Genomic DNA, 13,087 nt, shown 5'->3' with positions numbered 1-13,087 from the left:
GGTGGGAGACTGGTACTACAGTGTTGCTGTTGGTAGACCAGCAAAATGACATGAACCAAAAAAAATTCTGTTTCTGTACAGAAACTCAACTTATAAAACCTGAACTATGGAAAAAATCTGGAATAAAAGGAACCAGAAATATGTTGAGTAAGAAAAGATCCAAATAAAACAGTTAATTCGTTAAATATATTTATAGTTCATAGATATATTTAAAACTTCTCTACTGAATTGAAATCAAGCTAAACCTCAACAGGAAGTGTTAAATATATTGCAGCAAAGAGGAGGACAGCATCAGGATCTACTGCCTCTGCAGGCTGGGAGGAGCAACTTCAGCTGACTTTCTCATCCAGGTGAGAGAACAGGTACATGGAGACGATCATGGCAGCGATCTGAGGAGCAGGAGAATCAAAAATATGAGCAGAAACCAGATCATTGAAAGATTCACGTGAAACTTTAGTTTCTAAATACGGAACTGAATAAGCATTAGAACTAAAAACACATTCCTTCACAAGTATTACATTCGTAGGAAGCGGGGCATATCTCCAGTTTTCTCTACGTTCTGGTTCTGTCACAGGTCATTCGCCTCTCCAACGAACCAAGCAGAGCACTTCCTGTCTGACGACCCAGTTAAAACCAGAGTCACGCCTGATTGGTTGTTCATGTAAGTGTTGGACTTTTCCTCATTTGTTCACTTGTTGTATAATTACCACTTGCTCAATACAGCCTAAGAAAATCAAAAGCATGAGGAGAGAAAACGGAGCTGCTGTGACTTCAAAATAAGAGCACGAATATAGACGTCTAAATACTTAAAGAATTTTAAAGAACTAATAACCAAATTTACAGCCAAGTCAAACTTGATTCCAAAGGAGGTTTACAAAACAACAAAGTAAATTAGTGCTACAGAATTTATCCAGAAAAATAAATTTAGGGGAAGCTAAGTGTGCTAAATTTCAATATTAGCTAAAGCGCTACACCAACACAGTATTACATGGAAGCTAAAGCTAACCACCATGTCAACGTGGTGTTTATGTCAAATGTCAAAATTTATTTGACTGAAAGTTTACAAAACTGCCAGTAATCCAGCGTTTAGGATTTATTCCGAAAATTAAATTTAGTCAAAGCTAAGTGAGCTAAACATGTTCAAAGTTAGCAAAAAAATTAGCTCCACTGTTAGCCAACTAGCAGACTTGTGCCCACCTGTGGTGCTGGTCAAGCTCACCAAACCAATCAGCTCTCAGCAGGTTGTACCAGTGGCCATTTTCCACTTTGACCAAACTGAGCCGAAGCCACATCGGCTCAGTTTTTGAGGTTTTTATGACCCATGGTTCGGGTGGTTATGTATTTTTACCTCTAGGAGTCCCACTCCTGCTGCCACGCCTCCCACAGCGCAGGTGTGTTTTCTCAGGGTCTTCAGGATGGGATCAAAGCAGCCCTGAAGGAGGAACATCAGATCATCCTTGTTTACAGGGAGATGTTACAAACTAAAACGCCATTATGTTTCCAATATTTAATAACATGCAATGATAAAGAAAAAAGACAATAATTAGTATCATTCAGTCAGTGAGTCTGTAGAGAGGTTTTACCTGGACAGGTGAGCGTGCCGCCTCCTCTGGGCTGCAGGGGGCGATGTTGGTGGAGCAGCAGCTGGGTGGGAGGCCGGTCCCGTTCTGCTCCTCCACCTTTGACCCCAGGAAATCGGTGTAGTTGGAGAAACCGCAGCACTTCAACTGGTGGGAAACACGCAGAAACACTGATTACTGATCAACGCTTTAATCTGAGGCTGATTCAGTTATTTTACTGCAGGAAAGTCACTCTGAAGGTCACTCTGAAGGTCACTCTGAAGGTCAGTCTAAAGGTCAGTCTGAAGGTCAGTATGAAGGTCACTCTGAAGGTCAGTCTAAAGGTCAGTCTAAAGGTCACTGTGAAGGTCAGTCAGGAGGTTTATTAACCATTGTCTCTCACCTCTACCATGGTGTTGTTCCAGATCCCAGTGACAGTCGGATCGCTGCCGTAATCGTTCTGCAGCGCGGGAACCGCCCACGCCTTGAGGATGCCTTGAGCCTGGAAAACACAAAGTTTAACAAGAAACATTAAATTCGTTAGATCTGCAGTAAGAGCTGCGTCCAATGAAACCGCAGATTAGACTTAGACTTAGACTGACTTTATTGTCATTTTCATGCACAGGGTGAATACAGAACCAAATTCCGTTGCATACGGCTCAGGACAATGTTTAAGGTTCCAATGTTGTGAGGTTACTCCAGAATAAAATAAAATACAGTATAAAATATGACTATAAATATGAATATAAAATATAAAGTGCAGGACTGACAGTAAAATAGAAGTTATTTAGCTCTGTACATGTGCAAGGTATGAAGTGGAGACCAGTTTTTGAGTGCAGTCCAGTTAAGAGTTCAGCAGTCTGATGGCAAGTGGGAAAAAGCTGTTTCAGAACCTGGTGGACCTGCACCGGATGCTGCAGAACCTCTTTCCAGAGGGCAGCAGGGAGAACAGTCCATGGTGGGGGTGTGAGGGGTCACTGACGATGTTTCGGCCTCGGGACACGCAGCGCTGGGATGAAATGTCCTGAATGGAGGGAAGGGGGGCCCCGATGATCCTCTCTGCTGTCCGCACCACTCTCCTCACGTTCTTCCAGTAGGAGGCGCTGCAGCCTCCACACCACACAGAGAGGCAGCTGGTCAGAATGCTCTCTATGGTGCTTCTGTAGAACGTCTTGAGGATGGGCGGGGGCAGGTGTGCTCTTCTCATCCTCCGCAGGAAATACAAACGTTTCTGTGCCCTCTTGGCCAGAGACGTGGTGTTCCCAGTCCAGGTGAGGTCGTTTGTGATGTGCAAAGGTACCAAAGGTACCGAACTGGATCAGAGAGCCGGCGCAGAAAACAATCACCTCAGGTTAGGCCCGTCACTGTAACAAACGTTTCTGGACAATAAATTATCGCCATAAACAATAATATTGGTTTTTTGAGACCATTTTCAATTAACATAATGGTAATGCTAATAATAATGAAGGAACACATTCTCAAACATCAACGAAGTTTAAATTCTAATGAACATTTAAAACTGAAACTGGAAGAAATTTTAAATATTCAAAATAAACAAAACAACAGAAACAATAAATAAAATGAATCATGAAGTTTCTGGTTGAGACCAAAACTCCAGACTGGAAACTTATCATCCGGTTTTCAGCAGAAAGAGAGATTATTGATCTCGTTTTAAGTTATTGTGTGATTAATTGATTCATTGCAACAAACCCAAAAGTAGCAGGTAAAAACTGAGTCTTTTTTCTCAGTATTTGTGTTTCCAGCCATGAATCTCGTTTCCCTGAAAGTTGTTTAAATCTCCATCATCTGTGGATCAAATTCTGGACGATAACGTTTCTCACTGTGTCTGTTTTACTGTTCTGACCTAAAATATCGTTTTCTCTTCAGAAAACCAGAAGCTTGTAAATCTAAACTGTAAACTGAAAATCACAGCAAATCAAACACAGTGGAGGGAAAAGCTGATTTAAGGAGGCCGTGTTTCTGTGGGCGGCTCCTAATCAGCCAAATTAAATAAATCAGCTGGGAGAGAAACAGGAAAACTGGAAATGAATCCAAACCCGCCGAGTCGTTTTCCTGCCGGACATTTCCATTTATATCGCTGCTTCGCTTTCTGTCTCATTTCATGTTTGTCCAGAGTTTCTCCTCCTCTGCTTTTCTGATTTGATTAATAATCCTGTGGCGCCTCAGACCTGCAGCATGAGGAGACGCCCCAGTGCATGCTGGGACATTAAAACGTGGAGTATGACTCCACTTCCTGCTGCATGTTAAACTGAAAATCATATTTTATTTCATTCATTTCACTGGGACAGAATTGTAAAAAATATTTTAAAACGTTTTTTTTCATACAGCAAACGTTGAAAAATGTTCTATAAGTTTTGGATTTGCAGTTGGGCCTGTCATGATGACAGACTTTACTGGATGATAAATTATCCCAGTAATTATTGTGATAAAACGTTTTGAGACCATTTTAAGTGATATACTGATAAAGGCATAATAATGCCAAAAACGTTAATTTTGTAAAGACTCTGGAACTGGAAGATATTTCAAATATCCAAAATAAAACACAATAAACAAACACAGTAAATAAAATAACATGAATTATTAAGTCAGACTGGAAATTATTCAGCTGATTTTAATTTGTCATGTGATTAATTGTTTACTACAACAAGCTTAAATTTCTCTTTGCCCAGATAAACTTTGGATGACTTTACTTGATAGATTTTAGTTTTTTTTTATTTATTTTGGCCCAAAGGACAAAAAGTTTGGCCTCCTGCACTGTAAAACCCCAAAATCCTACCAAGTATTTTTGTCCAGTTTCTGGTGCAAACATCTCAGTTTCTCAAATAAGACAAAACTAACTTACAAGAAACTTTTCAGCAAGATGCAGAAGCTTCTTTTAATTCCTTAATGTTGATGAAAACGTTGTTTTACTGATAAACTGGAACTTTTTTCAAATCAATATTATTCACTGAAAAAAATCTCCCAGATCCTACAGAAACGTTTTGTCTGTTTTTGTTTGTTTTGTCTCATCTGAAGTGTAACAACATATTTACAGTAGAAACTAGATAAAATGACTTGGTCAGATTTTGTGGTTTTGCAGTGCGTTTTGTTCTGGAAGGTTCTGCTGCTCCGGTCCATTTAAGAGTTTAAAACCCGATTCCCCCGTGCGGCTTCCTGTGTGTGTGTGTGTGTGTGTGTGTGTGTGTGTGTGTGTGTGTGTGTTATATGCAAATGAGCTGCTTTGCATATAAAATGCTCCGGCTGCAGAGACGGCGGTAATAAATGGCTCTGCGGCGTTCCTCAGGAAACGGGGGCGGAGCCAGAGCTGAGCTGAGGAAGAGGAGGGAGGATGAAGAGGAGAAACCGCTTCACATCCACACAGATTGGATTTATAGAAAAACACATAAATCAAATTAAACTGCAGAATGATTGTTTACCCTTTATTGTAGTCTGATAAAAACATATTTACATTATTGCAATATAATTTGTTCTGCTCCTCTGTTTAAGAATTCAGATTATAATTTCTATTTATAACATTTTGTTCATTAGATTTATCAGACCAGTAGAGGTCAGAGTTCACAATGAAAGTTTGGAAAGATTTTTCACATTTGGTAAATATAAAAAACTTTATTATTAAAGAATTATTTTCGTTGTTGCATATTTTACTCAAATTTCCATGAATATTTTGTGTTTTAGTTTTTGGGTTCTAATATTTTGGTGGAGGCTTTCTAGAAATCTATTGGGCTTCCTGCACTATTATTATTATTATTATTATTATGATTATTATTATTATTATTATTGTTATTATTATTATTATTATTGTTATTATTATTATTATTGTTATTGTTATTATTGTATTATTATTGTTATTATTGTTGTTATTATTGTATTATTATTGTTATTATTGTTGTTGTTATTATTATTACTGTTATTATTATTATTATTGTTATTGTTATTATTATTGTTATTATTGTATTATTATTGTTATTATTGTTGTTATTATTATTATTACTGTTATTATTATTATTGTTGTTGTTGTTATTATTATTGTTATTGTTATTATTATTATTATTGTTTTAATAAACTCACGAAGGAGGAGTAGGCCAGAGCCACGACTCCAGCTGCCGTCTCACAGATGAAGATGATGAGGACGATGGAGAAGAACTGCAGGATACAGACATCAGAGGTCAAAGTTCAGACCTGCTGGCCCCAGGTCACCCCCCCACCCCCCGCCTCCACCCACTCACAGTCAGCAGCAGACACTTGCTCTCCCAGTGAGCTGCACATCCTCCCAGTGCTCCCAGCAGCACCAGCATGGTTCCCATGGCGATGCAGAGGAGGCCGATGTTGAGGAAGCGCAGCAGCTGGTTGGAGAACGGCCCCAGCAGGTGGAGGAAGGGGCCGCCGCCGCCCGCCGTCACCCAGGTTCCCATGGCAACCAGAGAGAGGCCACTCAGCTGCAGGACCAACAGAGCATGATGGGAAAACTGGAACCAGACTGGGAAAACTGGAAGCAACCAATTGACTGTTCAATCAAGGAACAACTAACTGTTCAGGTAACCAACTAACTAACATGTCAACATAAACCAACTAATAAACCAACTGACCAATAAAACCAACTGAAAAGTCTCACAAGTCACCAGTGATCCATTGATCCATTGATCCATTGATCCATTGATCCATTGATCCATTGATCCATTGATCCATTGATCCATTGATCCATTGATCTATAGATCCATTGATCCATTGATCCATTGATCCATTGATCTGTCCATCAGAACCGACCGACTGAACTTTTCCTTTCTGAGGTTCTGATGCATCAACCGTTCAAAATCTTCATAATCCAACCAGATATAGAAAAACATTCCTTTACTTTTGATCAGATTTTTGTCCAACTATCAATTTATTGCAGAGTTTGAAAATAATCTGTAATCAATTAAACCAAAAAGTTTAGAGATTTTTTATCTTAGAAACTTTCAGTGAAACAAAAAAAGATTCAGAAACAAAAATCTTCTGGTTAAAATGATGAATATTATTTTAATTTTAGTCGCCTCATCAGTCAGCTCCCTCAGAGTCCAGCTGGTTCTGACCCAAACACCGACGACGGCCGACATCCAGCCCAAAACGATCCGGTGAAACGGATCGGAACCAGAACCGGAGAGGCAAGGAGCCGGAAAGCAAAGCCTGAGGAATCGTACTCACAAACAGCAGCAGGTGGAGGAGGAGCATCAGCTGCCTGGTGGAGCGATTCATTTTATTCTGCAGCAACAAAAACACTTTACAGAGTTTAGCAGAACCAGATTACTGCAGGGCAATCCAGAATAATCCAGAATAATCCAGAATAATCCAGAATAATCCAGAATAATCCAGAATAAACCTGGAAGCAGAGAAAACTTCAGCTGCAGGTCAGAATCCACCTGCAGCGACGCTGAGCAGGAGATGAAGAGCCAGGGAGGGGCCCTTAGAGCGGGGAGGGGCCCTTAGAGCAGGGAGGGGCAGTTAGAGTAGGGAGGGGCCCTTAGAGTAGGGAGGGGCCCTTAGAGTAGGGAGGGGCCCTTAGAGCGGGGAGGGGCCCTTAGAGCAGGGAGGGGCAGTTAGAGTAGGGAGGGGCCCTTAGAGTAGGGAGGGGTCCTTAGAGTGGGGAGGGGCCCTTAGAGCTGGGAGGGGCAGTTAGAGTAGGGAGGGGCCCTTAAAGCGGGAAGGGGCCCTCAGAGCAGGGAGGAGCCCTTAGAGTAGGGAGGGGCCCTTAGAGCAGGGAAGGGCCCTTAGAGCGGGGAGGGGCCCTTAGAGCTGGGAGGGGCCCTGAGAGCTGGGAGGGGCCCTTGGAGCAGGGAGGGGCAGTTAGAGCAGGGAGGGGCCCTTAGAGCAGGGAGGGGCCCTGAGAGCTGGGAGGGGCCCTGAGAGCTGGGAGGGGCAGTTAGAGCAGGGAGGGGCAGTTAGAGCAGGGAGAAAGCTAAATATTTAGTAGTAACTGAGAAAATAAACCAAATACTTCGATCAAAATTAAAAAATGAATTTTGTCAAGCTAGCTATTAGCTCCAAGTTCAATAGTTTGCTGTGAGCTAGCAAAGTTATCTCATTACCTTTGAGCTAGCTAATATTCGCATAAATATTTAGCTTCAGGTAAAAGTTAAACAGAAAACTAATTACATATTATTTAAATATCTAAGCTGAATATTTAGTTAGAAAGCTAAATACTAAACTGGCTAATTATCTCAGTTGCTCCGAGCTAGCTAAATATTTAAATATGCAAATTTGCTAGCAGATAAGCGGAAGTGAAGCAAAAATATGTAACTTGATGATTAAATGTTTAGTTTGAAATTGTGATATTTGTAATCATGGTAGAAATATGACCTCCAGTTTTTGCTAAATAACCCAAATTATTGCTGTTAATTTTTTTCAGTGTAACTTTACAAACGGCTCCTCATACAGTAGGATGACGGTTTTAACTTCCTGTTTTATTTTGTAGGGCCAGTTTCCTGCTGCTCACCTGCTCGTCATTAGTGATCTGTGGTTCTGTTCGGGTTCTGACCCGGTTGGATTCGACCCGGTGAGTCTCGTTCATTAGCGACGCTGCTCGGTTTGCTAAAGGCAGAGAAACTTTGGGAACTAACGGACTTTAACTCTGATCTGCTTTTAAACTGTAAACCTGGGATTTTTCTTACTTCATGTTTTAAAAGTAATTTTTGTCCTTTTATTGCATTTATAGGCAATAATGTCTCACATTGCAGCTGTTTACCAGTAGAAGCTGGTTGTTGAGAGCATCAGATTTATTTCTGGGAATCTGGAATTTAGAGACACTATTAATAGAAATATCAAAAATGAGGGAATTTCTATAAATAAAACCTTTCAGGATTCATGTTTATGGGATAATTATGGAAGATATTTTATTTATACTCTGAGAAAAGCCTGTATGATTTTCCTCTCCATGTGTAGGATTATTATTATTATTATTGTTGTTGTTGTTATTGTTGTTGTTATTATTGTTATTATGAACATGTTACCTGAGTTGATGTTTTCCTGGTTCCTTTGGTTTCCATGTGAACGACGCCAGGCTTGGCTCTGGCTTTTTCACGTCTCTGATCAATAATAAATATTTATTATTGACTATAGGAAGCAGCAGCACAATAATCATTGAATATTAAGGTTTCAGGCTCATGTCTGAAAAACTAGGAATTGTGCCAGTAATTCTGTTGATTTTACATAAATAAAATGAGGTCAAGATCTGAACGTTTAAACAGTAAATTTGATCAGGTCAAATATTTGAGAACCAGTTATCACATCTGATTATTAATCGTTGTTTCTGATCTGAAAGACGACTTTAAGTTATTTCAGATAAAAATCTGATATGAAACAAGTTTTTTCTTCACTGTTTTCTTGAATGTTTTAAGAAAACCTTCATCCTGAGATTAAATGCAGTTTTGATGCAACAAAAGCAGAAACTTGATCACAAAGGCAAAAAATAAATGGATAAATGATCTTTTAACTCTTTTCTTGATCATCTAAACTGAACAGTTTTTTCTGAAATGTCTGTAAATTTGTAACGTCACGCATGTATTCTCGAAGAAACTTCCAAATTTAAAGGTAGAGTTAATTAGTTTTAAAATAAATATCATTAAGGTTGTTGTATTCCAGCATGTCTAAAAAATTAAATAAGAGAGATATTAACTCCACAATCTTTCAGTGAAGTAAATAGAATATGAATTCATTGAAAGCACAGACTTCTGCTCTCAGAAACACAGCAGGGTCATTTTGAATTGATTCTCTGCCGGAGTTTCAGCTCCTCTTTGTTTCTTCCTTTGTTCCTCTGAGAGCTGCAGTGTCTCATCCCGGCCACCAGAGGGGGCTGGAGACCCGCAGCTGCTCTGAGTGCAGCTCGTGTGTTTCTCTTTGTTTGGTGTGAAAGAGGTTTTTGTGAAATGCTTTGATGGTGAACGGGAGTCGCAGGAGTTGCTGGTTTGATTCTGTAAATGTTTCAGTTTTATTTCTGATCCTGATGCTTCAGAATGAAACTGGTTTCATTTCTAAATCACCGGAACTGAGACGCAGTGACCCGGTTAGCAGCTTCTCACAGATCCTCTGCAGCTGCGTTTTCACTGACCATTCATTTGTGACAATTCAAATTACAAAAATAAAATTGTTTAGTGGAAAAACAGCAATTAAAGAATGTTTGTTTTTTGAGAAAAAGTTTTTGCTGTGGTTTTTCTCCCGTATAAAAATTGAGTAGTTTACAATAAAGACACTTTAGGCCATATTTGTAATGGAAACGCCGCTAGTGATCAATATATTTGGTTATTAGCTCTTCATTGCTAATTATTCTCCTAAATGTTGTGAAGATGAACAAGGGCTGGGCCATAAATCAGTAACAATATATATCATGCTAGACATGTGATCAATATCAATAGATAATACATTGATATAATATTCATTGAAATTTGATCCAGAACCGCACAGCATTCTGGGAAACGTAGGCAGAGGAAAGGCTCAAACTCAGCTAGCTACGCAGCATTGGTGGTGTCAATTAACTCACTCACTCTTTGGTTGCCTAGCAACAAGCTGTTTAGTAGCTGGCGCAGCAGCAGTTTCAGGTTTCTCCACTGTTCCTCATAACTGCTTAAAAACAAAAGGAAAAAACAGGAAAGGTCACGCCACCTGTTTGGCTGAATTCCAAGTATTTAATACAAAAACTCATCAATAATAGTTTATCATGATATCAGCGTTTCGTATCAGTCGTTAAGTTTCTCATCCTCAGGGTTCACTCTGTTATTTATCTTTATAACTTTCCCATTTTTCTTCTGTGTGTTGTAAATGGTGACAGTTTGTGTTTTTGATCAGTGAAAGCAGTGAGCCGTTCGATCTGAAACGAGTTGTACTTTCTATTTACCATCTAACAGCGGAAACATGAACACAGGCTTTCTGGTAAATGTTGCAGGTTGTAGAAACTCAGAGTTTCAAGCAGAGCTGCTTTCTGCCCCACTGCAGGCAGAAACTGGAGGAGAAATGAGAGCAAAGCTCCGGCTGGTTGGAAAGTTAAACCCGGCTGAGGTTTTCCTCAGTAATTCGGCTTTAATAGCCTCTCTGTGAGTTATGCAGCCTGAGCCACAGCGCCATTAACTCGCCGGCTCTTCATCTCTGTAAGAGAAGCAACCGTCAGGCCTGGTCTGCAGTTAAACCTTTAATAATCTCAACCTCCGTCTCCCTCCCTGTGAAAGCAGCAGCTGAAGGAAGCGCGACGCCCCAACGAGGCCAGTCAGACGCTGCAGGGCCGCCGCCTGCGGTGGGTTCTGACTCGGACTGTAACTGGACCTCCAGGCCGACGGGATATTAGCCGACATGTTTAACGCTCATTAAAATCATGTCAGACCAGCTGCCAGAAACAAAAACTGACTCTTTCCTCCATGATTTTACATCTTGGAAAACACATTAACATCATTTCTCCACCAATTTTTAAATCACTAAGAAAATTAGGCTGGGATTTCTGTCCTAATCTGAATGTTAGTAATTGTGGATGTTTTTGGTAAAATATCTCAACTTTAATTTGAAAGGATCAGGACTTTAAGGCTTTGGCTCCATTTCTGATGCTGAGTTTGATTCTGATCAACTAAACCTGAGCTGGACTTTAAACCCAGGACTTTAAATTTAAATCATGAGAATCTTCCAGACGATCAATCTGCAGCTTTTTATATATGTAAAATAAATAAATGGAGATAAATTGAGTCTGACACGATGCTGGTAACTAAGAGCTTAAATGTCTCATTCAGAACTAGTTTAATAATTAACAAAACATGAACTAAGCTACAATAAGCTAATCTAATCTAAGATACACAAGCAAAGACAATCTAAACTTGGGTAAGCTAGGACATGCTAAGATAGACATGCTAAATCATACTGTGGCAACCTGGGGTGGATTTTCTTTATTATGAAACCCAAATTAAGATGTTAAAGTTTAGAAAGGGGAAACCGACAGCGCCACCTGGAATAACTCCAGGAAAATAGAATAATAATAATGACACAGGTACGTTCTACTGGAAATGAGACAAGATTCAGACAGTTCTACAAAAATTGATTAAACTTCAATATGTTCTTTAAATAAACAACAACCTGAAATTGAATGGTTAAAACAGTGAATGTATTTTAATGAAATTGATTATAAAATGTTTAAATTTCAAAGGAAACTGAGGTTTACCAGTGGGGGAGTAGTGAGGAAAGGGGCAACATCCAGTGAAGAAAAGGGATCACCCTGGACACTACACACACACGCACACACACACACACACACACACACACACACACACACACACACACACACACACACACACACACACAAAAAGGTGCTCCAACAAAACACACAAGACAAGACACCAGGGGTCACCACCGCCACCACAGAAGCCTCAGTCCCTACAAGAAAGACAAAAATGAAACAACATGAGTAAAACAGTGATATAATAGCTCTACAATATTGCTTTTTATCCCGTTCGTAGTGCCATCAATGCTCCCTGCAGCGGGGGAAAGTTCATACAAGTCTTTTAAAACATTTCATGGTAGGCAAAACAGCAGTGAGTGTATATCCAAATATAATAGTCATCAGGGATTCAGCAGGAGGCTGTAAATTACCACACGGCCAGATAAACTGATCCACAAGGTCACCTATGCAGCGCAGCTTCCCGGGAACAAATGAACAAATGAACAGATTGGTCCAGGAGTTGGAGGAGCAGCAAGGGAGGCTAAACAGCTCAGCAAACACAGGAAGCAGAATGAGTTGATGACATCATGACGCAAGTAGTCTTGTGACAGGTAGAGACCTGCTTATATGCAGCAGCTGAAATTGGCCTTAAAGTGGCAGCGTACCATTTATGCTGCTACAATACCTAGAGAAGTTAAACTAAGATCAGCTAAACTAAACTTAGACATGCTATGCTAGGAAAAACTAATCTTCCTAAACTAAGGGAAGCTAAACTAAAACAAGCCGAGCTAAAGTTACAGCATTTTGCTCCGAGTCGATTTAAAGTAAACTATGACAAATTTAGCCTAGACCAGCTAAGCTAAGCTAAGCTAAGCTAAAACAAACCAAGCTAAGCGAAGACAAGCAAAACCTAGCTAACGAAACCTAAGCTATTAGTGAAGACTGAGCCACAGGCCAGATAAAGTCAAGTCAAGCTACGCTAAACTAACACAGTTTATTGTTTTAAATCAATATTTTGTTAGTTAGGTTGCCAGGTTACTGCTGCTCGTTTCTTTACGTTTGAATTCAACATGAAATTCCTGCTTCTGTTGAATTCAGTCATATTTGGTTGAAATGATAAGCAGATGTTTCATGACTGCCTCCTAAAAGTAAAATCATATTTTATGTCAAGCTGTCATTTTTTATAGATTCATGAGAAACTAACAAAATGTTAAAGATCCACTTTAAACCAAGTTTTCCTTCTTGCTCATTGATTGTTTTCCTGTCTGAGTCGTGGCTCAAAGATCAACGGAGTCTGAAGAAAACCTTGAAGGCCTGGAGAACGGCTGATCCACAAAAAAGTGTT

General features: G+C 39.8%; 1 protein-coding gene across 4 annotated transcripts; it reads right to left on the bottom strand.

Annotated features, from left to right (window-relative positions):
- Nucleotides 1-194: 194 nt before the first annotated feature.
- LOC102237554 (tetraspanin-1-like) lies at nt 195-12,292 on the bottom strand. Of its 4 annotated transcripts, none has more exons than XM_023339039.1 (9): nt 12,174-12,292; nt 11,746-11,957; nt 6,762-6,818; nt 5,807-6,016; nt 5,649-5,723; nt 1,963-2,061; nt 1,584-1,727; nt 1,349-1,432; nt 195-389 (listed from the first exon to the last, which is right to left on the bottom strand). In XM_023339039.1, exons 3-9 carry the CDS (start codon nt 6,810-6,812, stop codon nt 330-332), a joined length of 723 nt encoding a protein of 240 aa, XP_023194807.1. In that variant the 5' UTR covers nt 6,813-6,818; nt 11,746-11,957; nt 12,174-12,292; the 3' UTR covers nt 195-329. The 4 variants fall into 4 exon arrangements, with proteins under 4 accessions (XP_023194807.1, XP_023194808.1, XP_023194806.1 ...); XM_023339040.1 differs by having other exon boundaries at nt 12,207-12,290; XM_023339038.1 differs by lacking the exons at nt 6,762-6,818; nt 12,174-12,292 and having other exon boundaries at nt 11,746-11,845.
- Between the last annotated feature and the right edge of the window lie 795 nt (nt 12,293-13,087).

Source organism: Xiphophorus maculatus, chromosome 9, assembly GCF_002775205.1.
Source record: "Xiphophorus maculatus strain JP 163 A chromosome 9, X_maculatus-5.0-male, whole genome shotgun sequence".
Classification (NCBI taxonomy): Eukaryota; Metazoa; Chordata; class Actinopteri; order Cyprinodontiformes; family Poeciliidae; genus Xiphophorus; species Xiphophorus maculatus.
This window is presented reverse-complemented; position numbering and strand designations above follow the sequence as displayed.

What these genes read in the sequence shown, in the direction of transcription:
- LOC102237554 (XM_023339039.1), bottom strand. Translation starts at nt 6,812, where the DNA reads ATGAATCGCTCCACCAGGCAGCTGATGCTCCTCCTCCACCTGCTGCTG. An exon ending in TCCTCCACCTGCTGCTGTTT is followed by an intron (nt 6,017 to 6,761) that starts GTGAGTACGATT and finishes TTGGTCCTGCAG; the next exon opens with CTGAGTGGCCTCTCTCTGGT. An exon ending in GCAAGTGTCTGCTGCTGACT is followed by an intron (nt 5,724 to 5,806) that starts GTGAGTGGGTGG and finishes TGTATCCTGCAG; the next exon opens with TTCTTCTCCATCGTCCTCAT.